This window comes from Phycomyces blakesleeanus (assembly GCF_001638985.1).
Source record: "Phycomyces blakesleeanus NRRL 1555(-) unplaced genomic scaffold PHYBLscaffold_3, whole genome shotgun sequence".
Taxonomy (NCBI): Eukaryota; Fungi; Mucoromycota; class Mucoromycetes; order Mucorales; family Phycomycetaceae; genus Phycomyces; species Phycomyces blakesleeanus.
In genome coordinates, this window is record NW_017265136.1 from 203,418 (window position 1) to 227,579 (window position 24,162).

At 37.7% G+C, this 24,162-nt stretch overlaps 8 protein-coding genes across 8 annotated transcripts; 6 read left to right on the forward strand and 2 right to left on the reverse strand.

Annotated features, from left to right (window-relative positions):
* Nucleotides 1–992: 992 nt before the first annotated feature.
* Nucleotides 993–3,774, reverse strand: PHYBLDRAFT_140313 (hypothetical protein; the record flags this gene model as incomplete). Its single annotated transcript, XM_018430380.1, has 10 exons — nt 993–1,230; nt 1,325–1,412; nt 1,489–1,544; nt 1,664–1,731; nt 1,872–2,042; nt 2,269–2,475; nt 2,719–2,909; nt 2,981–3,065; nt 3,157–3,573; nt 3,670–3,774. The coding sequence occupies 10 exons, from the start codon at nt 3,772–3,774 to the stop codon at nt 993–995; spliced, it is 1,626 nt and encodes a 541-aa protein (XP_018296252.1).
* Nucleotides 3,775–4,805: 1,031 nt separating this feature from the next.
* On the forward strand, nt 4,806–6,788 carry PHYBLDRAFT_75279 (hypothetical protein; the record flags this gene model as incomplete). The annotated part of the gene is made up of 7 exons (XM_018443051.1): nt 4,806–4,914; nt 5,073–5,236; nt 5,466–5,517; nt 5,606–5,699; nt 5,807–5,957; nt 6,099–6,203; nt 6,272–6,788. The coding sequence occupies 7 exons, from the start codon at nt 4,806–4,808 to the stop codon at nt 6,596–6,598; spliced, it is 1,002 nt and encodes a 333-aa protein (XP_018296253.1). The 3' UTR covers nt 6,599–6,788.
* Nucleotides 6,789–7,311: 523 nt separating this feature from the next.
* Nucleotides 7,312–9,041, forward strand: PHYBLDRAFT_121817 (hypothetical protein). Its single transcript, XM_018428832.1, has 2 exons — nt 7,312–7,494; nt 7,735–9,041. The coding sequence occupies exons 1-2, from the start codon at nt 7,384–7,386 to the stop codon at nt 8,848–8,850; spliced, it is 1,227 nt and encodes a 408-aa protein (XP_018296254.1). The 5' UTR covers nt 7,312–7,383; the 3' UTR covers nt 8,851–9,041.
* A 611-nt stretch (nt 9,042–9,652) lies between these two features.
* On the forward strand, nt 9,653–11,050 carry PHYBLDRAFT_80171 (hypothetical protein; the record flags this gene model as incomplete). Its single annotated transcript, XM_018443563.1, has 2 exons — nt 9,653–9,703; nt 9,844–11,050. The coding sequence occupies 2 exons, from the start codon at nt 9,653–9,655 to the stop codon at nt 10,915–10,917; spliced, it is 1,125 nt and encodes a 374-aa protein (XP_018296255.1). The 3' UTR covers nt 10,918–11,050.
* Nucleotides 11,051–11,858: 808 nt separating this feature from the next.
* Nucleotides 11,859–13,895, forward strand: PHYBLDRAFT_130579 (hypothetical protein). The gene is made up of 7 exons (XM_018429374.1): nt 11,859–11,924; nt 12,066–12,150; nt 12,240–12,445; nt 12,518–12,883; nt 13,007–13,115; nt 13,273–13,444; nt 13,612–13,895. Exons 1-7 carry the CDS (start codon nt 11,868–11,870, stop codon nt 13,784–13,786), a joined length of 1,170 nt encoding a protein of 389 aa, XP_018296256.1. The 5' UTR covers nt 11,859–11,867; the 3' UTR covers nt 13,787–13,895.
* Nucleotides 13,896–15,618: 1,723 nt separating this feature from the next.
* PHYBLDRAFT_185131 (hypothetical protein) lies at nt 15,619–17,647 on the forward strand. The gene is made up of 2 exons (XM_018439036.1): nt 15,619–16,336; nt 16,491–17,647. The coding sequence occupies exons 1-2, from the start codon at nt 15,763–15,765 to the stop codon at nt 17,522–17,524; spliced, it is 1,608 nt and encodes a 535-aa protein (XP_018296257.1). The 5' UTR covers nt 15,619–15,762; the 3' UTR covers nt 17,525–17,647.
* Nucleotides 17,648–18,594: 947 nt separating this feature from the next.
* On the forward strand, nt 18,595–20,861 carry PHYBLDRAFT_130582 (hypothetical protein). The gene is made up of 6 exons (XM_018429375.1): nt 18,595–18,719; nt 18,865–18,969; nt 19,168–19,229; nt 19,344–20,160; nt 20,261–20,600; nt 20,746–20,861. Exons 2-6 carry the CDS (start codon nt 18,867–18,869, stop codon nt 20,801–20,803), a joined length of 1,380 nt encoding a protein of 459 aa, XP_018296258.1. The 5' UTR covers nt 18,595–18,719; nt 18,865–18,866; the 3' UTR covers nt 20,804–20,861.
* A 172-nt stretch (nt 20,862–21,033) lies between these two features.
* PHYBLDRAFT_130586 (hypothetical protein) lies at nt 21,034–24,085 on the reverse strand (the record flags this gene model as incomplete). The annotated part of the gene is made up of 5 exons (XM_018429376.1): nt 21,034–21,756; nt 21,829–22,538; nt 22,669–22,853; nt 23,242–23,931; nt 24,038–24,085. Coding segments are annotated over 5 exons (2,225 nt in total), but the record flags the coding sequence as incomplete, so codon positions are not given.
* Between the last annotated feature and the right edge of the window lie 77 nt (nt 24,086–24,162).

Sequence of the window (24,162 nt, forward strand, 5' to 3'; positions counted from 1 at the left end):
CATCCAAAGTAGTTTTTGTAAGTAAAATCAATTTATTAAAAGATAGATAACTTAAATATAACAATAAATTCTATTGTACACTAAATAGAGAAGTGCTTTTTTCATTAATTAAGTAAAAAAAAGAGTAGTACTCTTATTTCTATATGCAATATATATAAATTGTATAATTTGTAAACGTCGTGTTCGAGAGGTAAAAGGTCATGTCCCAAAAGTGGCGATATAATAAATGTGTAAGAAAACTATTGATGTAATATTTTGCTCATTGATAGTAAAAGCTTTTATAAATATAAATATCAGGATTTGTGAGTAATCGATTTGTGCTTTAATTTGAGACAGAAATCATATATTTAGATAAGATATGAATTCAATGAAAGTTTTATAAAAAACAAATGAGAAAAAGTGATTCTACAAGCAAATAAAGTATTTTCTTTTATTGAAAAATGTAGGTTTTTGGGATTTTATGTCAGTTTTCTCGTGATCAAGCCTTTTCAATTCAACAAAAACTCTTAGCACACATACATATACGTATTTAACATTTGGATCCAAAGCTATAAAGAGCTAACATTTGAATTGATCAAATAAAAAGGTACAAATGCATAACATAACACATCTGGAGATAGCTTGGTTCGACTTGTGTAATGGTATCCAGCAGTTATGATTTTTAACTTGCTGGATATATGTGTAACTTGTAGGGTAAAGTACTTCCCACGAATTATTTAACTCACGAGCGATAGATAGATTATGTTGACGCAAAGTAACAGATTGATAAGATTTATAAAGGTGAAAAAGAATATTGTCTAGCTAATAAAATATAATGAAAAGAATAATGTAAATAAAAGAAAAGTAAAAAAAGAAACTTAGCGTAAGACCAATTGGCTCATATTGCTCAGAAAGGATAAATATTATGGAATTTAAGCAATAATGCTTATTAAATTGTTTGAACTTATTCCAGTGGCTGTCAAAGTCATCAGGAATTTTGTTCCTGGAACAGCCTAAAAATAATGGTTCTGGAATGGTTGGCCATTTCCTCGAGATATTATGGGAAAGGTAAACTGTTGCCCAGCGGTTACTGTTAACATTATTAAAAAATCAGAGATTTTTTTGTGCTTTGTTTTGTTGTTAAGGGGAGTGAATGGAAGGAAAGATGTAGAGGGGGCGTTGGGGTTCTCTGAGTAGACGCAGATAAATTGTTTGTATGTGCCCGTAGCTATTTGAGCACAGTCGGGTGTGCTAAACAATACCGCCCGTCAGTGGTAGGGTTAAAACCACCCTTGACATTTTCTACTATCTTATGAGATACAGGAAAGTTGGGCTAGTATTTAACCTTCTTGCCAATAGAGGTGCGATCATCATATTAATAATCGTACTGAGCAGCTTCAGATATTTTAAAGCCATCTTTCTGGGGGTATCAACTAAAAGCATATAAATATAAGACAATATTTTCTCTCCATAGATTTAATTACATTGTAAAGTAAAAGCACATCTTACCTGTCCAAGAGGCCTTTATTTTGTTGTTTTGGTTGATTTGTTTTTGGTGGCATCGACTAAAAATACATGGAGATAAAAGAGAAGATTCATTCTAATAGATTCAACTACGCTTTAAAATAAAAATAGTTCTTACCTGAGGCAAGAGGATCTTGCTTGTTTTTGTTTTGCTTAGTACTTTTTGCTTATTACAGGCTTTCCTGCCCTTGTTATCGCTCTTAATCTGACCATTGCCTTAATGCCGGCCTAGAATTTCAAAATACATATTAGTTCTTTATTATGTTCTAATTTCTAGTTTTTTTAACATATATGGCTAGACAAAACAGTGATCTGTTTCCAATTTGTTCGACTAAAGTCCTTCGGAAGGTATCTTGGATGTGTACTACCCTTTCGTCTGCCAGAATACTTGTTTTTTTTTCTGGACCTTTAAAGTTGATAGAAGGGTGCCCAGTTTTGCCTTCGAATTCAGAAGTAAACTTATTGATCTTACTCAAGAGGTTAATCACTTGCTGGCTGCCCTCAAAAGAGCGAAATATTGCCTCAAGTTTGATGATTCCCTTTATTCACACCTTTGGTTTTTCATCAAGATAGATGTTTTCTTGGAAAGTATTATCCCTTGGTTTTACCACGCAAAGATCAATAGTCCACCTTTCGGGAATATCAGAAATACAGATCCCTTATATCAGGGAAATAATGACGAGAAGGTAGACCATACTGAGGCTTGTTCATACATTCACAAACAATACTGCTTTCACTATTCAGTCAAATCTCTTGATCTATCACCAGTAATGCTCGCTTTGACAGCTTCGCAAACATCATTGCCAAAAACTTATTTCGTCCAACAAAAGGGTCAACCGTCATATATTCCCTGATCTCCACATTTCGGTTGTCTCTTTCAAGCCTCTCGATATACCTTGCAATAGTTTCATAGGCGAAATCCAAAGAAGCTATTACAAACCTCTTTCTAAGGCTTAGTGAGCACTTTCCGCCCTTTGCAATGTTGTGCATTCAGAATATATTATCTTCTGAGTAAGATGACCCGCCCACTTATCTTGGCATGTAATTCACCTGTTATGAAAATATACTGAAACTGGTGCGTTCACATTACCATTGTCTACTTAGGAACCAGCGAAAACATCGCTGAGCTTATTCAGAGCCCAATAAAACTCCTTCTTAGTTTTGCTATCGATCATGTTGGATATATATCATGTCAACTTTTTTTTTCTTCTGTACCAAACCGACTTTTCCTGACAAAGCCTTTTCCACCCTATTCAGCATGTGCCAGTAACAGAGCAGTTTACTGTTGTTCGCGAACACAATTTCAAGAGCGCTCATCAGTGCATCCCACTTGTATGTCTCAAAAACTGTGCTAGGAACCTTGTCCCCACCTTGAGATGATGGAGGAACCAAAGATATGTGCCTTGCTGTTCATTATAGACCCAGGCAAAGGAAACTGGAAAAAATTTGAGGATTTATCCTCCGATCTTGTGGACACCTTCCACAAAAATCAGTGCCATAGACAAGCTTTTGGTAGAGTACGTAGCATTTACCACCATAACTCCTGAGAAGCGACGAGCTCTCTCCATAATATTTTTATTGGTAAAAAAAGACCTTCGACAGTCAATTATTCCCGTTTACATCATAATGTACCTAGTAGCCTTTTCCTTTCACCATCTTAACAAGTCTAGTAAATGCATTCTGGGAAACATGGGCAGAAACTCGAGAAAATACAGTCCTGATGTTGTTGATATCGCTATTATACAGCTTACGACTATCTTCTGTTTCATCTGGGACGGGACTTTGGATCTCACGAGTTTTGGCATTTGTCTCTACAAGCTTAGAGATCTGATTGGCATATTCAGTAGCAACTCTCAACAATCTGCTTTTCAGAGTCAATTCCAAACATTTATCATCAAGAGAATGATTATGGAAGTTATCTACATAGCTATTAGCTTTCAAAGGAAGATATCTTTTGATTCCTTTCTTGAAAGATATCTTTATAATGTAAGGATATCCGGTTTTCGAACTAGGATGAATTTTTAGACGATCGCAGACTTCAAACTTATAAGTGTTTCTATAGTGACCCCCCTGGTGCACTTTAAGTAAGCTCGAGTTGGTTTATGATCTTTGGTTGCAAGAGTAAAGTTGTTAGCAAGTGCATACTCCTGCATTTTAGAAATTGACAGTCATTTTGACATAGCCATTGGTTTGTGTAGTAGGAAGGTTTTGCTGAACGGGATAATTTTCATTTCCACCGATAAAAATTGATTCTTTATTGATAGTGCTCATGTTGAAGTGATTTCTCTCGAGCGATTGTTAACATCGTTTTTATAAATGCTAATTTATAATGGTAGAAGTAACGCTCTAATTTCTTCAGGGCACAACTTTTTTTTTGCTTTACGATACTTTACTATCATAGAAGGCCGGACCATAGTCACTTTCCAGGAGTCTGGTACATGATGAAAAGCGGTGTTTATAATATTTCTCGTACTCTATAGAAACGTCGTGCCCAAGAGGAAAAGCGTTGGGCCCAAATAATAGTTGTTTAATCAACTCGGACACTTTTAAATCACTTTCAGATTACAGTCTCGTCTTAGGAGACAAATTCACTCACTCACTCACTTACTCACTCAATTATATGCATATACTAATTTCAATCAGAAATATCTTTGGAAATATACAATAATTACATGTATATTTATGTCAAATTACTGTCCAAATAATCAATAGCAAAAAAAAGTGCAGTGAACCCATGTTATTGCCTATGTGTGTTATACGTGAGCGTGGTCTATCTTTTTAGTCTACATGCATTTTCATGCATTCAATACATTTTTTTTTCCAATTGAAAATTTTCTTGATTCTCAGCTCAACTTACACAAGCATAATAATTGCACATTTCACATTACACATTACACATTTCGCATTTCATACACGCGTATATTTATTATATATAATTGTATATAAGAAAATATTGTGTACATTGTCCCTGTGAGTATATATATATATATATAAAGTGAATAGATGTCTTTAAAGTATAATCCTCTTTTAATTTTCTCATATTTTTTTTTGCTTTTTTTGTATTACTTTTTTTTTGGTCGGTGCTTGGCCACGTCATTATCACCTCGTTCGCTTGTTCGCTCGCCTAGTTACTCACTCACTCACCCAATTTTAACTCGTTCACTCACTCGTTCATTCACTCACTCACTTACTCTAATCTCACTTTATTTATTTATATAAAATAAAATAAAAAACCCTTATTTCATTCAACCTCCGCCATCGTTTGAGACAAATACTCTTTCTTCTTCTTATTCTTCATCATCATGTCTGATATTTCGGATGACGATTTCCAGCCTCTTGAGCCTACTCTTAAGAATGTCCTTGACCAAGAATCGCTCAACTGGATTTTTGTAGGTGGCAAGGGTGGTGTTGGTAAGACATTTTTTTCCCTTGAGTCATTATTATTATTGGGAACACCTCCCAAAAAAAGCAAATAAAATAAAGTATATGTACATAAAGATAAAGATAAAGATAAAAAGAAGAACTTGTCATATCATACATATATGTACTTAAAAAATTGTGGTTTATAGGCAAAACCACCACATCGTGTTCATTGGCCGTTCAACTCGCCAAAGTACGCGAATCTGTTTTGCTCATCTCAACCGATCCTGCTCACAACCTGTCAGATGCCTTTGGGCAAAAGTTCTCTAAAGAAGCGACCCTTGTCAATGGCTTTGAAAACTTGTATGCCATGGTGAGTGTACACATTATTTTGAGTATAAAGTGTACATATATACTTGCATGCATACACACACACATACATATATATTATGTGTCTGTGTATGGGGAGGGAGTTTATATGCACTTGTGTAATTTATTGATGTGTGCATATGTCTCACTCTATATACTACTATACACGTGTATACTTCTTTCTTATGTCTTTATTTATTTACCTATTTAAATATTGTTTGGTATATCTCTAGGAAATTGATCCTACTTCTAGTATTCAAGAGATGATTGAACAATGCAAGTCAAGTTATAGCTTTGGATTTATTTATTGTTACCTTTATATATGTATAAAAACATTTGTACGGGAATTAATAATTTTACTATGCGCTTACAGCTGATCAGGGTAATGCTATGGGTGGAATGGTTCAGGATCTAGCTTATGCTATCCCAGGTGTGGATGAAGCCATGGGTTTTGCCGAAGTTATGAAGTAAGAACTTGCTTATATATATATAATTTGTGTGTGTATATCGTATTGGGAAGAAAAGCTTTCTTTTATATTATTTACTGATAATAATAACAATAACTTTATTATAGACAAGTCAAGACCATGTCTTACTCTGTAGTTGTATTTGACACTGCCCCAACTGGTCACACCCTTCGATTCTTGTCTTTCCCTACTGTGCTCGAAAAGGCTCTTGCAAAGATTAGTAATCTTAGTGGTAGATTTGGACCAATGTTTCAACAGGTAAACAAATTTGAACAATCTTGACTTGTCTAGATTATTCTAGTCTGACCTTGTATTGTTCTGTATTGTCTTGTGATTAATTGGTATGATTGTGGTTGATTGTGATCTATTAATCATGTTTTTTTTTATCACAAAATAAAGGTGTCTGGTATGATGGGTCTGAATGCAAACCAAGAGGATATGTTTTCCAAACTAGAGGAGATGCGTTCAGTTATTACTGAAGTCAACAACCAATTCAAGGATCCAGTAAGTGAATAATGTGAATGAAATATAAATGTATGTATAGGTTTAATCTTATTTTATTTATGTAACAGAACAAGACCACATTTGTCTGTGTTTGTATTTCCGAGTTCTTGTCACTGTACGAGACTGAGAGAATGATCCAGGAGTTGACATCTTACCATATCGATACTCACAACATTGTTGTCAACCAGTTGTTGTTCCCTAAGAAGGGATCAAACTGTGAGCACTGTAATGTGCGATACAAGATGCAGCAAAAGTACCTTGACCAGATCTATGATCTCTATGAGGATTTCCACATCATCCGCATGCCATTGCTGACAAAGGAAGTCCGTGGAACCGAAGACATTAAAGAGTTTAGTAAGATGTTGGTCGAACCCTTCCAACCTCAGGATCAATAATTATGACCAAAAAACCAAAAAACCAAAAAAAATGGTATCTTTCTCACAATATACAAATACACAACAATACACACAAACGCATATATATTTTTATATATAAACAAATATATTTACATACTTGCTTTTTTCTAAAAAAGATATATATAACAACAACAATAATAATAAAAATGAAAATGAAATTGAAACAAAATAAGAGGGAAAGACATTGAATAACTTCTTCCTAATTATTTTTATGAAAACCAAAAGACTAATACTAACACTAATAGTCCTTTTTGGCTTGTTTAATTGGTTACTGTTATTAAAAAAAGATGTGTAGTTGCGTGGAGTGGATTTCAGAACATTTGGTTTCAGGTTGGTTTTTTTTAGGCGTATTTATTACAAACACAATACAATACAAAAAAAAATTAAGAAAAAAAAATTGCTTAGCAAAAGTAAAACATAGTATGGCTTAGAATGTTCGGGAAAGAACGATGAAATTTTTTGTATTTTGATTTGTCCGTACCTGGAAAAAAAATTAAAAAAAAAAAAAATAACAACCACAGAAGCGGAATAAGTATCATTTTGTAGTCCACACCCACAATCCAAAAACCCTAACGCCAACCTACCTAATAAAATGGTCCACAGCCTATAACTCACCCCCCTTATAATAAAAAAATTATATATATAAATAAATTATTTTATTTTATTTTATATTATAATTTTTTTTCCTTTACTCATCAGTCTTAATTTTTTTTATTAACCCCTCCCTACCTCCCTCCCTCCCTCATCTTTACTCATTCATCATCATGGTCCGTGAAACCAAATTCTACGATGTCCTTGGCGTCTCCCCTGACGTTAGCGAAGGTGAACTCAAGAAGGCCTACCGCAAGCTTGCCTTGAAGTACCATCCTGACAAGGTAATAATAATTTTATTTTACTTTTATTTTTTAAAATACAACATTTTCTATATAAAATGTATTACGCAGTTTTGCAAAAATAAAATAAAAAATAGAAAATAGAAAATGGATGACTAAACTATTACTATCACTATCACTATCACTATCATAATGAAATATTAACCAACAAATACACACTTCTTTATCCAATTATGTTATTATTGCTACCTGTTACTGCTCTTATTACTACGCACACAAAAGAACCCCGGAGCTGGTGATAAGTTCAAGGAGATCTCTCACGCATACGAGATTCTCTCAGACGGCGAGAAGCGTCAGATGTACGACCAGTATGGTGAAGAGGGTCTCAATGGCCAGGGTGCAGGTATGGGCGGTATGGATGCCGAAGACCTGTTCTCCCAGCTGTTTGGTGGCGGTATATTTGGTGGTGGCGGAGGCCATGGCGGTCGTGGTGGCCGTCCCTCAGGCCCCCGTCGCGGAAAGGACATGGTTCACCAACTCAAGGTCAGCCTTGAAGACCTTTATGCAGGCAAGTCCTCCAAGCTTGCTCTCCAGAAGCACATCCTTTGCCCCAAGTGTGACGGCAAGGGCGGCAAGGAAGGCGCAGTCCAGACCTGTCGCAGCTGTAATGGTAATGGTGTTCGCATCGTCATGCGCCAGATGGGCCCAATGATCCAGCAGATGCAGCAACCTTGTGGTGATTGCCGTGGCGAGGGTGAAATTGTCAACGAGCGCGACCGTTGCAAGCACTGTGTCGGCAAGAAGATCATCAGCGAACGCAAGATCCTCGAAGTTCACATCGACAAGGGTATGCGTGACGGACAGAAGATCACCTTCCAGGGAGAGGGTGACCAGGCCCCCAATGTCATTCCCGGTGATATCCTGATCGCCATTGACGAAAAGCCCCATCCCCGCTTCAAGCGTCAGGGCGACGATCTGGTCTACGAGGCCCGCATCGATCTCTTGACCGCCCTGGCCGGTGGTCAGTTTGCCATCTCCCACCTCGACGACCGTGTCCTCTTGGTCAATGTTTTGCCAGGAGAGGCCATCAAGCCTGATTGCGTCAAGGTCATCCCCAACGAAGGTATGCCCGCATACCGTCACCACCACCACGGACACATGTTTGTCAAGTTCTCAGTCGAGTTCCCCCAGCCCAACTGGGCCACTCCCGAAGTCATCGCCAAGCTCGATACCATCCTTCCTTCCCGCCCTCAGATGCCCAACTTTGGCGACAAGCATGTAGATGAAGTTGTCCTCGCTGATGCAGAGGCTTACCAGACCCAGAACACACAGAGAGGTTATGAAGACGAAGACGAAGACCAGAGAGGTGGCCCTGGTGTCCAGTGCGCTCAGCAGTAAAGAAGAAGAAAAACTAAAATATATATATATATAAAATAAAGAAGTAGCAGCATCCCCCTCACCCTCCAAAGAAAGAAAGAATGAAAGAAACAAAGAAAGAGACAAAGAAATAAAGAAATAAAGGAAAGAAACAACTCCCAAAAAGAAATAATAAAGATGCCAAAAATCAGAAAGGCAGACCAAAAAAAAAACGTTCCTACTTACACACTCATACACTGAATGTATGTCTGTATCTTTAGCTTTATAACTATATCTCCCTCGCTGCATAGCAACAGCAACAGAAGAAGAAGCAAAGAGAAAATGAGAATTAGACAATATATTATGTTATATATATAATACAAATACTAAACAAAAATCACTATAAAAAGAAAGAAGAATAGTATAGGCATCTTGTTGTTATTTAAAGAAGTGTTCAAAGAAGATGTTCAATTCAGTTCAATATGTATGTTCCATTCCTATTAGCATGATCCTTCCCTTTGTACACCTCGTATCGGTAGTGTGTTTCTTAACTGAATTACTCAATTCAATTTGATCCAAGTACTACAAGTCATCTTTAATTTGACTTATATATATTATAAAGAAAATACAAGTGTATTCTTGATGTTGGATTTCACGTACAGATTATGTATGCAGCAGTCCCTTAAAATAGGGCTGCGTCATTGAGCTATCATAGTAGCATAGAACCTGTAGATCATATATATATAATATGTACGAGATAACGTATTTGCACAGTTTTTTCTCCCTTTCCTCCCCCTTGAATCGATACACGTAGAATATACAATTGTGCAGCTACAAAGTAACCATGTCAATTTATATTCCAGATAATACCCAACAACTGACTAATAATCAAAAGGTATGCTCTCTTTCTCTCTTTCTCTCTTCCTGCGCCCTTCCTCCCTCTCTTTCCCCTCCTTTCTTTTTCTTTTTTTATACACAAACACAAACTTCTTCAGTTTTTGCACTAGAGAATTATTTTGCCTCATTCTGCATTAGCAATCACTTGACCAATTCAAAGATAACAACCATCAGATTCACAATGCAAAAAACTCGAGCGCAAAAGCAAAAGCAAAGGCAAAAGCAAAGGCAAAAGCAATTTTGAACGTAAACAAGTACATGTTCCCCCAATTTTTTTCTGATGTAATATTTGGCACCACAAGTAAAACTGCTGCCAACTCAAGTCGCCGATCCAGCCGCCTGTCTAGCCAACACGACAAAGTACTGTCTTGCTCAATAAAACTAACCCTCGAAGATATCTACACCGGAAAGACCTCAAAGCTGTCTTTGCAGAGACACATTTTCTGCCCTGGATGTCGCGGCACGGGCGAGGCTATACAAGATAGTCTGGTCAGTAAGACATGTCAGAGCTGTAATGGATGTGGTGTCCGATATTTTAAGTACAAGTCAGGTTCCACAACAAAACAAATTGATCTTTCATGTGGCGACTGTCACGGCGTGGGTGAACATGTAGAACGAACCAATTGTGCCCAATGCGTCGGAAAGAAAACAATAACCAAGCACATGTTCCTTGACGCGAAGATTGCAAAAGGTGTGCGTGACAAACAAAAAATAACCATTCCGTTACAGAGTCTACACAACTGCCCACAACAACAACAAGAAAAAGATGAATATCGTGACGTGATTCCCAATGAAATCATTGCTGTTATCCAAGAAATACCCCATCATCGGTTCAAACGTCTGGCTGATAACCTGGTTTATGAAGCCCACATTGATCTTGTCACGGCTCTCTCGGGTGGCCAGATTGCTATCCCACACTTGGACGATCGCGTCTTGCTGGCAAATCTGTCTCCTGGAGAGGCAATGCGACCCGATTGTGTCAAGGTTATACCTAATCAAGGTATGCCTGTTTATAATTCCCACCACATTCAGGGACACATGCTTGTCAAGTTTTTTGTTGATCTCCCTCAAAACGAATGGGTCACACCAGACATCATTGCACAAATCAGCGCTCTTCTTCCCCCAGCTCCTCAAGTACCCACCTTTGTTAATAAGCGTGTGGAAAATGTTACTCTCACAGACTCTGTAGCTACCAAGCATTGGGAAGTCTGAAACTTTTGAGTTTAAGCCTGTGTAGTAAAATATAATATATATATGTATATGTAAGAATTGCGGTGAAGGGAGGGGAGGGGTTGAACTATTTTTTTTGGTTTTCTTTGGTTGAAATGCCTTGCTCTCAATTTATCTTGTAAACTAAATGGCTATATAGTAAATAAAAACAAAAAAAACAGCCATTGTCTGGTTGATAACAAGTAAAATGGTAATGCAGAAGTCAGATAATATAAATAAATAGTCGATAGTAACAAGTATACTTCTGTGATATAAATATATAACAGAATACAACTATTAGCAAATGGAATTTAGTCACAGAGCCGTATATTGCTGCTAGAATTACATGTAAGCTATAGATAATTAGATATGTCTACCAATAATGTTAATTATAATATTAATTAAAGATTAAATTATGATATATAAACTTATTGGTCATTTGTTAAGAGATATGCATATAATGTTAAGTTCAAATAAACTAATCACTTGGATTATAATTAGATTAGCAAGGTAGACAAAAAAAAAGTACCAAGCAGATTCAAATGCTTTTCAATTTTAATTCAACATTTTACAAAAAAAAACTTCCGCCCTATGAATTAGTTTTGTAATTCAAACCTTGTCAAAACGGTGCTTTACTACATTATACTGTAACCAATAAAGAATATTTATATATATTCCTTTTGGAATTTAATGCAAGAAAATCACAATTGTAATCATTGGGATCGATGAAGTTAAATGTACTTAATTCACACCAATGTTTATGCATGAACAAAACTTTATTTTATACCAATTTTTATATATAAATGTAATGTGTATTGGGTTTCTACAAAAAGCACATTGGCGGTCCCTCAAAATCGAAGCCGCGTCATTATCCCATTACGTAGCAAGAACCCTATCCATCAAAACGCGTATGCGGAATAACTCCTTCTTGGAACTCATCCACACCTTTCAAAATGTCCATCCCCGCTCAAGACAACACACTCCAGAAGATCCCCGATCTGTACCTGGCAGTAAGCTTGCATTCTATTCAAACCCAAAAAACTTATTATGCCTTGTTTAACTCACCAAAAATACATGCACTTACATCATCAACAACAACTGTTACTTTTTTTTGTAACTTCTTTCTTTTTATGTATTTATAATTTTACCAGCACCATCGTTTCATCGTCAACCAGGGACCAGTTGAACAACGTCAGAATGCAAAGAACGAACTTCTCAAGGAAATCGAGCAAAAGAGTGCGTTATTAGCTTATTATTTACTCATCCAAAGGAAGAAAGGGAAAAGAAAGGGGGACTGATGGAGTTATTCGTTTCTGTCATGTTAGACATGGCCCCTTTTTACAAGTTCATTGTAGAAGAGTTCAAGATCCCTTTTGATCAGCAACTATACACTCGTATGGAGGCTGCCAACAAGGAAGAACTCAAGAAGTTCGACGAAAAGGTTGTGGATGCAGAACAGAATCAAGGAGAAACTGAAATCAATGAAGCTTTGTTGGGAAAGGCTGATTATTATTCTAGTATTGGTGACAAGGTATTTTCTAGGCTATATATATATATATATAAGAGAGAGAAAGAGGAGGATACTGATGTTAAGTGTGGATAGGAAAGTGCTCTCACAGGCTACAACAATCTTTTGAACAAATCCATTACCTTGGGTACTCGTATCGATATTGTCTTTGCTATCGTTAGAATTGGATTTTTCTTTGATGACTATAACCTTGTACGCTCCAAGTTGGATAAACTCAAGGAATTGATTGAGCAAGGTGGTGATTGGGATAGACGTAACCGTCTCAAGGCTTATGAGGGTGTTTATCTCATGTCGATCCGTGACTTCAAGGGAGCTGCTAGTCTTTTTATTGACACTCTCAGCACATTTACTAGCACTGAGATGATGTCTTATCAAGACTTTGTCAAGTATGCTGTTCTCACTAGTGTCATTAGCATGCAGCGTGTAGATATTAAAAAGAAGGTATGGAGATCAACTGGTGTATATATACATTTGTGGAAAGGCAACAAGAAAGATAAAGTCCAGAAAGAGAAGGATAACGAGGAAGAGGAATGTATATATTTATTAAGAGGAGAACAATTGTAGGTTTTAGATGCACCCGAGATTCTTGAGGTGATTTCAGATATTCCTTATCTGGAAGATTTCATGACCAGTCTTTACAACTGCAATTACTCAGACTTTTTCCGCGCTCTTGGTGAGCATGATAATAATAAGAGTAGTACTAGTGGTAGTGGTAGTGGTAGTGGTAGTGGTAGTGGTAGTGATAGTGATATCGGTAATGAGTGTGCGGACAGAAAAAAAAAGGACGTGAAAGTTTATATGTGTATCTCTGACTTTGGAATTGTTATTAGCCAATGTGGAAGAAACTCATTTACGTACATCCCGTTACCTTTACGCTCACATGCGTTATTACACACGCGAGATGCGTATTGTTGCTTATGCCCAGCTTCTTGAAAGTTACCGTTCATTGACCTTGGCAAGCATGGCTCAGGCATTTGGTGTATCTGAGGACTTTATTGATCGGTAAGTTTACAACAACAGTAACAAATATTATAAGTTGTGAAATATGTGACGTAATGTGATGTGATTTATGGATGAAATGAAGCTTTTGAATGTATATAAATTTGTAACTTTATTAATTTAATCTATTTATTCATTTATTTTTGGGGGGTTTGTGATGGTATTTGTAGTGAGCTGTACAAGTTTGTCGCTGCCGGTCGTTTGAACTGTGTGATCGATAAGGTTAATGGTGTGATCGAGACCAACCGCCCTGACGCAAAGAATGCGCAATACCAGACAGTAGTGAAGCAGGGAGATTTGCTACTTAATAGAGTACAGAAGTTGAGCAGAGTTATCGATGTCTAAGTGTATAAAAATGAATTAATGGATAAATAAAGAAAGAAAGAAATAAATAAAGAGAAAATCATTGAGAACAATAAAGGACAATTAAACCGTATTTTTTTAAAAGAAACATATATATTATGATTGGTCTCTTGGTATTATATATATTTTGTGCATATCTACATATATAATGCTTGATCTTTGTTGTCTTTATCCATTAAAATCAGCTCTTTATAACCTAGCAACACACAATCAAGTATTTAATATCTTTTGTTTCATTGGGAACAAGTAAAAAAAAATGTCAAGAAAACCTAAAGGGTATCTGTCAATTTTTATTACAAATTAATCAGACCTTAATTGAATATTAACGGACTAGGAATTGATACCTCTTTATGTATAGGGGTTATCTAATAAAAACAACAATAACAAAGATACATGTGAAAGAGGGGTTGTTTAGACGAGTCGTTTTTGGAGCAGTATAGCCCCTTTAAATGTATCCAAAATGACTATTGTTTGACTTCACATTAAAGTCTTTGTATTTTTTCCATTTCCTTTCTTTTCTTGCTCGTTGGAGATTGAAGGAGTGGATTATTTAATGAAGGAGTGAGTGATAGTGAATATTCATAAAAAACCGTTATAGCTAAATAAATAAAAGAAATACTTTGATAGACTATTCTCTAGGAATACTACAGATTTGTGGTTATCTTTGTCTCATCATGCAGATCCAACTGATCATTGCGGATTTATAACAGACATTCAACTAAATAAAGTCTAAGTATGAGCTACAAAAACATTGATGTGCGTATGTAAGTATGTACGTATGTGCGTATGTGTGCTTGTATGTTTGTATCTATGTATACATTATATATATAGATATTATGGACTAGATGAGCATCAATATCGAAATATATGGCAACACCCTTCATCAGACATATATTGCAAGTTTAACTACGCAGTGGCGTTTATTATTTAGATCGTAGTTGTACTAAAACGACCAAAACAAAAATAACGATTTTCACTCTAAATTAGTGTTTTAAAGAAGTGCAAACCAAACAAACAAATAAGCAAACAAGTAACTAAGCAACCAAGTAACCAAGCAACCAAGACAAACGCCAAAATTTTATCAGCAATAAAAACAATAACAAAGAAAAAAACTTACCGAAATTCTGCAAGATATTTAACTAGTTGACAGGGTTCTTCAGCCTTTAGTTGCCTTGCTCTTTAATGCGATTGAGATATAGAATATAAAAAATTAAAAGAAAAAAGAGTAATCAATTATATACACTAAAATAATAATAATAATAAGAGGCAATATCTCAAGTTCTTAATTCTCGAGATATATATATATTATGCATATTTACACATAGAGCATAATCATTGTGCAGTGATAACAATTAACCCGTTTAGATTTCTGTCAAAATTAGGATTCTTCTAATACTGTTTGAGTTTCGTTTTCTTCGTTTTCGCTTTTGTTTTTTTTTGCTTGATTGAGAATGTAATACAGACTAAAGCCAAGACCACCAAAAGAGGGGCAAGCATGTTTTAGCGTTGCCAGTGGCTTGTTCTTGGAGAGGTAGAGAACAAGCAAAGTGGAAACAAGGTCAAAGCTAAAAGGGGATGATGATCCTTTAGTTTTCTTTTTATTTTATTTTCTTGTTTTGGTGGAAAGGTTCCTTTTTTTTGGCTTTTAAAACCCCCCTCCCTTCATCATCCCACTCCCCTCCCCCCACCCCAACCCCTCTTCTCATACACTACACACCCACACACCAAGACTTGCTAAAAATTGTGGCAAGTTTTCTTTCTTTATCTCTCTCTCTCTTCCTTCCCTTTTTCTTCCTTTATCTTATTCCTTTCTAGGCTGTCACTCTTCTTTTTCTATAAAGAAGACGGCATGCTCGAGGATTTTCTTGACTTAATCCTCTCATTGACGTCAATCTCTTTAATAATCTGATTCACTTTGAACAAAGAAAGTAGATCTCGATACAAATCATCAACGTGCAATGATCATTGTCACATTCTCGCTTATAATTCTCATAGTCTTTCTTCAATCAATCCTGGCTGACGACAGTGGGTGTGTATTATTGCAAGGCTCCCGTGCCTGTCCAGCGTTTCAACAGTTCTATGTTGGACTACCAGGACTGTCGACCCAATACTCATTCATAGGAAATGCGACAACGACAGAATCCTTCGACCAAAGCCTCTTTAACTATGTAAACTCGACAAGTAATTATCTCTTTCCCCTCGGCTGCCTTAGCTCCAACTATAATCCGACTGTCCCTTATGCGCGCTACTCCCTCTCCCGCCTGTGCGCCCTGATGATCCAGGACTCCGAAGACTCTCTTCCCTGTAACTACCAACACAACCTTATTCCACCTCCCCTCTGCCAGCAAACGTGCGATGATTGGGTCGACAGTATCAAGGAGATTACAAACGATCCAGCAGTATGCTCGTCTTCTCTTCAGCGTAATACCACTCTCGCAAGCCTCAGTCTACAATGCGTTTCGTGGCAAGGGTTCAATGGAACCGGAGACACCAACTGTGTTTCTGGAATAGCTAATGAGCCAGAAAATTGCGGTAATAATCATAATAAAAAAATGCGCCGAATCTTTATTAGAAACAATGAATTTTTATAATATATATATTATCTATTAAACCGAGTACTAGTAGTAGTAGTAGTAGTAGTAGTAGTAGTAGTAGTAAATACTTATGCACCAAAGGCTATCTGTAGGTTTTCAAGGTAATGTTCCCGGGGCCTGTCATTACTGCACCAACCACCGATCCGACACGTGTTGTGCAGCAGTCCATGGATGCAAACATCCACTTGCCCCAGGTGCAATTGCAGGAATTGCGGTTGGGTGCGTGGTATTTAGTCTGATTGTACTGGCCAGCTTATTATACCTGTGTATCCGAAAACGACGCACACCCTCACACTTTTCCAGCCCTGAATTAGGACCCGACCATTCTCTGGAGCGCCGTGAAGATGTATCGACCAGCCAACAAGCACTGGTTCATAGTGCATCAGCCGGGGTTGTCCCGCCAGATCTACCAATCCACAATATGCCACCAATGGAGGAGCGAAGCACGATCTCTCCTGTTCAACCTTTGACACTCAACGCCTTTCATATTGTTGTTCATCCCTATCCTCCTCAGGTGGATGATGAATTGTCACTCTCGATCGGAGATATCGTGTGCCTTGCACTGTCATTTGACGATGGATGGGCACTTGGGTTTAATATCACATCTGGTCGCAAGGGTGTGTTTCCTACTGTCTGTATAGCACCTGCGCCACAAGATCTACTGAACCGACTCATGCTCATGCCTGAAAACCCAAACAGTTACTCAAAGATCCAATGGGAAGACACATCCTCCAATCTTCCTGACATGGAAGAATATCACATTCAACAGCGAGATGCTTCAAACCATCCCCAAAAAGATGCTGTGTTGACTATGGAGCGACTTCATGAAAACTTGCAGCGTTCTATAAGTCTCGGTCTTTTTTCTAAACCAATTGCACGCTCCAGTCTGGTTTATACCCACACCATGCCATCTAAGAAAACCAGACGCACTTCATACTCCTCCGACTCCGAAAACCCCACCTCACCATCCCATGCGTTGTACTCTATACCTTATTCTGCATCCCAGTCTACACCAAAAGATTCATACGAATTACAAGATCACAATACATCAACGACCAACATGACCTCTCTACATCCTTCATCGCACACAAGCAACGATGTACGATCCAAACGAAGAGAGACATGAAATATAATACACATTACACATTACACATTATACACATAAAAAAAAAGTACTCTTTAATACCTAAAAATCGTTAATGTAATATACAAATCCCAATCCACAACACGATCAAATCCCCCTCCTACTATTATTACTATTACTATTACTATTATTTATTTTACCTTTTTTTTTAGTTTTCTTTTTAAAAAAACAAAACAAAAAAAAACAACCAAAAAAAAGGTACAATATTTGTTATTTATTCTTACTATATATAAGCTAGTGTGTCACAGCCTAATATGCACGAACGCACGCACGAACGCACGTACGCACACAAACTTATATTTATAATACATCCCACGCCTTGGACAACCCCAAGTCAACAATAGAGTGGAAGTAAGGAAATTGAAACTTACCAGATACTGGGATTTGTTCAAACTGAACACAACTCAGTCTAATGAAGTATAACTTTGGTCAAGATTCTTTTTCTTATTTATTTATTCCTTGGTTATTAAATTACTTTGTCCTTTTATTTTGCTTTTGTTTCTTTTTTGTCGTTTTGTTTTCATAGAATAAAATGCCTTCTGTAGTACCAATAGAAGCGTATCTTTTGTTATATATATATATATGGAACATCTAATTTATTTAATTTAATTATAAGAATATTCATCATACATAATCAATTTTGAATAAAGATTATTCTGATATTACAATATCTTAAAGTCGATGAAATCCACCAAATTTATGTAAGATATATATGTGTCAATATCATTCAATTTTTAACAGAATATTCATACATGTACATATATATACATATACGTATATATATCCTTCCCCTTTATCCCTTCAATATAAGCATTTAAGTATATAATGCATGCACATTCTACCAATACCTCTACGGGAAACCCCAAAAAGAAAAAGCTATATACGTTATATATATATCTTTTTTTTAATTGATCAGCAAGACATATCCTGAGCTTCATTTACAGATGTTCTTTATGTTCTTCAATGACACGTCACAGCTATTAAGAATATTCACGTGACTTGCGAACTTTTTTTTGTCTACTTGTGTTTTCTAAGTGTCCTAAGCTCTTTGGCAGAAGCAGTAGAGACGATAAAATAATACTAAAAAAAGCTGAAGGTGTACACAGCTTAGTATAATTATAATTATATTTATATTCAACAACATTAAATACATTCTAGAACATATTTTTTTTAAAAAGTGAGTTAATCGATCCAACACATTCCTCCAAACACACACACACACATCTTTGATCGTAACAGTCTCACTAAACAACCTTGTGTGCTTCTGTCTCCGTGTCTTTTTCTCTCTCTTCTTTTTTGCCACTGTTACTTTTATAAAATAGCCATGAGTGGATCAGAAATTGCCGCCGAAAATGTCAAAATCGACACCTCAAAACTCACCCCATTATCACCTGAAGTAATTTCCAAGCAAGCCACAATCAACATTGGTAAGAATATTCACAATTAAGGAAAATGAAATTCAAAGAGGACGATAAAAAAACCCCTACAAGGGATCAAACAAATAAACCAAAAAGAAGAGAGAGAATTGTAGACGATTTATTAAACGAATAAGGATGAGCTCCGAGAAATTATAGAAGATGGTTAATCTCTGTTGGAATATACACTAACAATTGTACAAATTGTAGGTACCATTGGTCATGTAGCCCACGGTAAATCTACTGTTGTCAAGGCCATTTCTGGTGTTCAGGTAATATATAAAAATATAGAAATCAACTAAATAAATTAATTAAATCTCGAGAAAAAAGAGAGAGTAAAAGGAGAGAGAGAGAGTAAAAGTCTGACATGTGTGGCTTTATTATAGACCGTTCGTTTCAAGAATGAGATGGAAAGAAATATTACCATTAAGCTTGGTTACGCAAACGCAAAGATCTACAAATGTGAGAACGAAGCATGCCCTCGCCCTGGATGTTACAAATCATATGGCTCCTCCAAGGAGGATCATCCTATGTGTGAACGTGTTGGTTGCGGTAGTAAGATGAAGTTGGTCAGACACGTTTCATTTGTCGATTGCCCAGGTCACGACATTCTCATGACTACCATGTTGTCCGGTGCCGCTGTCATGGACGCAGCACTTTTGTTGATTGCCGGAAACGAATCTTGCCCTCAACCCCAGACCTCAGAGCATTTGGCTGCTATTGAGATCATGAAGTTAAAGCATGTCATTATCTTGCAGAACAAGGTTGATCTTGTCAAGGAAAAGGCTGCACAGGAACAGCATGAAGATATTCTTGCATTCGTTAAGGGTACCGTTGCTGACGGCGCACCAATTATCCCCATCTCTGCTCAGCTCAAGTATAACATTGACGCCATCAACGAATATATTACCAAGAAGATTCCCGTACCTGTCCGTGACTTCACTGCTGTTCCCCGTCTTATTGTCATTCGTTCTTTCGATATTAACAAGCCAGGTGCTGATGTTAACCATCTCCAGGGTGGTGTTGCAGGTGGATCAATTTTAAAGGGTGTTTTGAAGATTGGAGATGAGATTGAGGTGCGCCCTGGCGTAATTATCAAGGATCAAGAAGGCAAGATCAGAGCAAGACCTATTCTTTCCAAGATCTTGACTCTTGCTGCAGAAACAAACAAGCTCGAATTTGCCGTTCCCGGTGGTTTGATCGGTAAGGTTTCTAGAGAATAATAATAATAAGAGTACATTAGCTAGATTGGGTTGGACTCCAGTTTAATTAATCTCTATTGCTTATGATTATTTTAAAAAAGGTGTTGGTACCCAGATGGATCCCACACTCTGCCGTGGTGATCGTCTTGTCGGTCAAGTTCTTGGTTTCCCCGGAACTCTTCCTTCAATTTACACTGAGCTTGAGATCTCTTACTTCTTGTTGCGCCGTCTTTTGGGTGTAAAGACTGATGACAAGAAGCAGGCCAAGGTTGCCAAGCTCACCAAGGGTGAATTGCTCCTGGTTAACATTGGTTCAGTCTCCACCGGTGGCCGTGTTGTTGGTGTTAAGGCTGATCTTGCCAAGATTGTCTTGACCGGTCCCACATGTACTGAGGTTGGTGACAAGGTCGCAATTTCCAGAAAGATCGAGAGACACTGGCGGTAAGCATTCAAATATAATTAATTTAGTATTTAGTATTAAGCATTATTTATTTATTTCTATATATATATGTGTGTGTGTGTGTGTGTGTTTGTTTACTGATCGATCCTCTTGTAATATTCTTTTTTTAAAATTATATATATATAGTCTTATCGGTTGGGGTAAGATCAAGCGTGGTACTGTCTTGGAGGCCGAGGCAAATTAAATATAAAATATTTTTTATAATTAATAAAAGCAACTTTCATTTTGGTTTTTTTTTTCTCTTCTATTGTCTATAACAAAGTATTGCTTTATTGAAACATATGCATGCTATATCAAATATGCTTCAAATTCTATATTAACTCAGCATTTTTCTTCTTAATACTCTCAAGGAATTTGAATCATTAATAGTACTAAGAAATAATAGCCTTATATTTTATGTATTTTTCCTTTTTTGTGTTGCAAAGTCAAAGAATGGAAAAAGTCCCTACTATTATTTTATATATACATATACACACGCATAGATGTAGGATATAAAGATCTGAAGCTGATAATAGTTTAGTTTGTACATGCCAAACGCAACAAATCTATCTAAAGATAACATTTGAAAAACGGGGTCCAATATCATCATCTCTGTTACGTCTTGGGAATCCACCTCCTGGGCCACCGCGACCTCTTCCTCGGCCTCCAGATGCCACGAAGTTAGGGTCCGGCTGCATAGTTTCCAGCCATGAAGGTACCTCTTGCTTAGCTTCCTTCAGAAGTTTGACCATTTCAGGTGCAATGTTTCTGTTGTAGCGGGTGAAGAATGCGGTAGCGATACCGGTATTTCCAGCACGGCCAGTACGGCCAATTCTGTGAACATAGTCATCGATCTCGTTTGGCAGATCAAACGAAATTACATGAACAACATTCGGAATATCCAGGCCTCGAGCAGCGACTGCGGTAGCAACCAATATAGGGCGTCTTCCAGTTCTGAAATCATCCAATGCTGCTTCTCTTTCAGACTGGGTACGGTCCCCATGAATGGCTGTAGCAGGAAGGTTCTCAAATGTCAAGTATTCACAAAGCGAATCAGCGGTTCGTTTGGTTTCTGTGAAAACAAGAGTCAACCCCTTTTCTTTGTGCTGACGAAGAACTTCGAGAAGCTTTACACGTTTATCATCATTCTCCACAAGCCTGTTATATACATATATCGAAAAAATGTAAGTCATAGAATATTTCATATTTTTTAAGCATATCAATACTTACAGGATTTTTTGGGTAATGTTTTCGGAAGTTGCACCTACACGGCCTACAGAAAGGAAGACATACTCTTTTAAGAAATCTCTGGCAAGATGTTGAATATTTTGAGGGAAAGTTGCCGAAAATAGAAGAGTCTGTCGTCCTTGGACACCAGGCATATCTTCGCCTTCGACAATACGTCTAATCTGGGGCTCAAAACCCATGTCAAGCATGCGATCGGCTTCATCCAAAATAAGGTAACGAACGTTGGCCAGTGAAATGCGTTTACGTTCCATTAGATCGACAAGGCGACCAGGAGTAGCTACCAGAATATCACATCCACGACCAATTTGTCTAATTTGGGCACTGATGTCGGCACCACCGTATACAACACACGGACGTACGTAGGATCTGTAAGCAAATTTTCTGGCTTCTTCGTAAATCTGCGACGTCAATTCACGTGTAGGAGCAAGAATAAGAGCGCTAGGGTAAGCCTTTCTGGACATGTAGCTGTCAGATGCGCCTTTAGGGGGATCTCTAGGGCCTTCTTGGAACATGGCCGAAAGAATAGGAAATAAGAAACCACCAGTCTTTCCAGAACCTGTCTGAGCGCAGGCCATCAAGTCACGACCACCCATGACAATTGGAATAGAATGTTTTTGTACTGGTGTTGGTGTTGTATAACGAGCACGTTTAATGTTGTCAAACAAGTGTTTATCGACGGGAGGTGTGGTGAACTAAAGGGAAATCAATGCATCGAATATATATGTATATAAGGTTGATATTTTTTCACATTAGCTACATTCTCTTTGCTTCTTTATCTCTCTATTCAGTAGTAAAAAAAAGAAGTGTATTTTCAAGACTTACCTCCTTTAAACCTTCTGGTACATCGACACCCTTAACTTCCACAGGAATATCTGCGTACTTTTCGAAATTTATACCAGTGTGTGTCACTTCTGTGGCTTCGGGAGTACCAAACAACTTGATCTCCAATTCAGGATTAGGAGCAGCAAGGACGTGAACGCCATTTTCCCAGTAACCACGACCATCCTCTATGCGTTGCTTCTCCAGCTTCTCCTTTGCTGCAGTCTTGTCATCTACCATTGACTTGGGCCACATATCAGCAAGAGATTTTTCTCCCCACTCGTTACCGCCGCCAGAATTAGAAGAAGGTTGGGTTGCCCATCTAATATGGGTTTAAAATATATATATATATATATAAACATACAGATAAAAAAAGCGAGGACAGCAGCCAAACGGCCTAAATGTAAAAATCGTATATTTACCTATCAGTTTCGGTAGTAGTAGTTTTGGATGATCCTCCCCATCCATCAGATGTTGTGACAGGTTTTGGAGTATTCCAGCTATCATTGCTGGGTGCTGTTGCCGCGGGTTTGCTGGACCGTGCGTTTGACTTTACATTACTCCAGCCATCATTACTGGGTGCTGCAGCTGTTGTCTGTGCACTTCCCCACCCACTATTGTTAGGTGCAGTTGGCTTTACACTATTCCAACCATCATTTCTGGGTGCTTGTGCTGCTGGCTTACTCGCCTGTGCACTTCCCCATCCACTATTGCTAGGTGCTGCTGGCTTTGCGCTACTCCAACCATCATTGCTGGGTGCTGGAGCTGCTGGTTTGCTAGGCTCTGCATTTCCCCACCCACTATTGCTAGGTGCTGCTGGCTTTGCGCTACTCCAGCCATCATTGCTGGGCGCTGGGGCTGCAGGTTTATTAGGCTGTGTACTTTCCCATCCTTGCTTAGTATTCGTTTGTGCAGGTGGTTTCGTGTTTTCCCAGCCAGCATTGCTAGGTGCTGCTCTGGTGACAGGAAGAGGTGCACTTTCCCAAGTTTGGGTGTTTTCTACGGGTGCGTTTTGTTGCGAGCTTCCCCAGCCACCGGTCCCAGTTGGTCTACCAGGATTTTGTTGCCAACTTTGATTGTGTCCAGGGTTTTGTTGAGCATTAGGTCGATTATGACCAGCATAGTTTCCAGGCTGACTTGGTCTCTGATTACCGTGACGGGATGTATTGTTCCTGTTATTATTCCAGGATGTGCTCACATTCTGCCATCCGATGCTAGCTGCTTGTTGGTTGGGCTTGTTTTCTTTATCATTGAATGACATCCCAGCTGTTTTGAGAATGATTATGAGACGATCGACATTTCATCTATGAATTGCTTTTGACAGTTCAACAGAGCACAAGTACACACATTCTTATAAATAACAGAAATTTACCCATTTTTTGGTTGAGTCCAGCAGAACGATTTGAGTTGTTACTCATGGTTAAATCTGTGAAAGAAAAACCGATAAAGCAGTATTTCACTGACAACTTTTTTTTAGGTCTCTAGCTTCGGACTAAG

What these genes read in the sequence shown, in the direction of transcription:
- PHYBLDRAFT_130582 (XM_018429375.1), top strand. Translation starts at nt 18,867, where the DNA reads ATGAGTGGATCAGAAATTGCCGCCGAAAATGTCAAAATCGACACCTCA. An exon ending in GCAAGCCACAATCAACATTG is followed by an intron (nt 18,970 to 19,167) that starts GTAAGAATATTC and finishes TACAAATTGTAG; the next exon opens with GTACCATTGGTCATGTAGCC. An exon ending in AGGCCATTTCTGGTGTTCAG is followed by an intron (nt 19,230 to 19,343) that starts GTAATATATAAA and finishes GCTTTATTATAG; the next exon opens with ACCGTTCGTTTCAAGAATGA.
- PHYBLDRAFT_185131 (XM_018439036.1), top strand. Translation starts at nt 15,763, where the DNA reads ATGATCATTGTCACATTCTCGCTTATAATTCTCATAGTCTTTCTTCAA. An exon ending in TAATGAGCCAGAAAATTGCG is followed by an intron (nt 16,337 to 16,490) that starts GTAATAATCATA and finishes GGCTATCTGTAG; the next exon opens with GTTTTCAAGGTAATGTTCCC.
- PHYBLDRAFT_121817 (XM_018428832.1), top strand. Translation starts at nt 7,384, where the DNA reads ATGGTCCGTGAAACCAAATTCTACGATGTCCTTGGCGTCTCCCCTGAC. An exon ending in TGAAGTACCATCCTGACAAG is followed by an intron (nt 7,495 to 7,734) that starts GTAATAATAATT and finishes CGCACACAAAAG; the next exon opens with AACCCCGGAGCTGGTGATAA.
- PHYBLDRAFT_130579 (XM_018429374.1), top strand. Translation starts at nt 11,868, where the DNA reads ATGTCCATCCCCGCTCAAGACAACACACTCCAGAAGATCCCCGATCTG. An exon ending in TCCCCGATCTGTACCTGGCA is followed by an intron (nt 11,925 to 12,065) that starts GTAAGCTTGCAT and finishes TAATTTTACCAG; the next exon opens with CACCATCGTTTCATCGTCAA. An exon ending in CAAGGAAATCGAGCAAAAGA is followed by an intron (nt 12,151 to 12,239) that starts GTGCGTTATTAG and finishes CTGTCATGTTAG; the next exon opens with ACATGGCCCCTTTTTACAAG.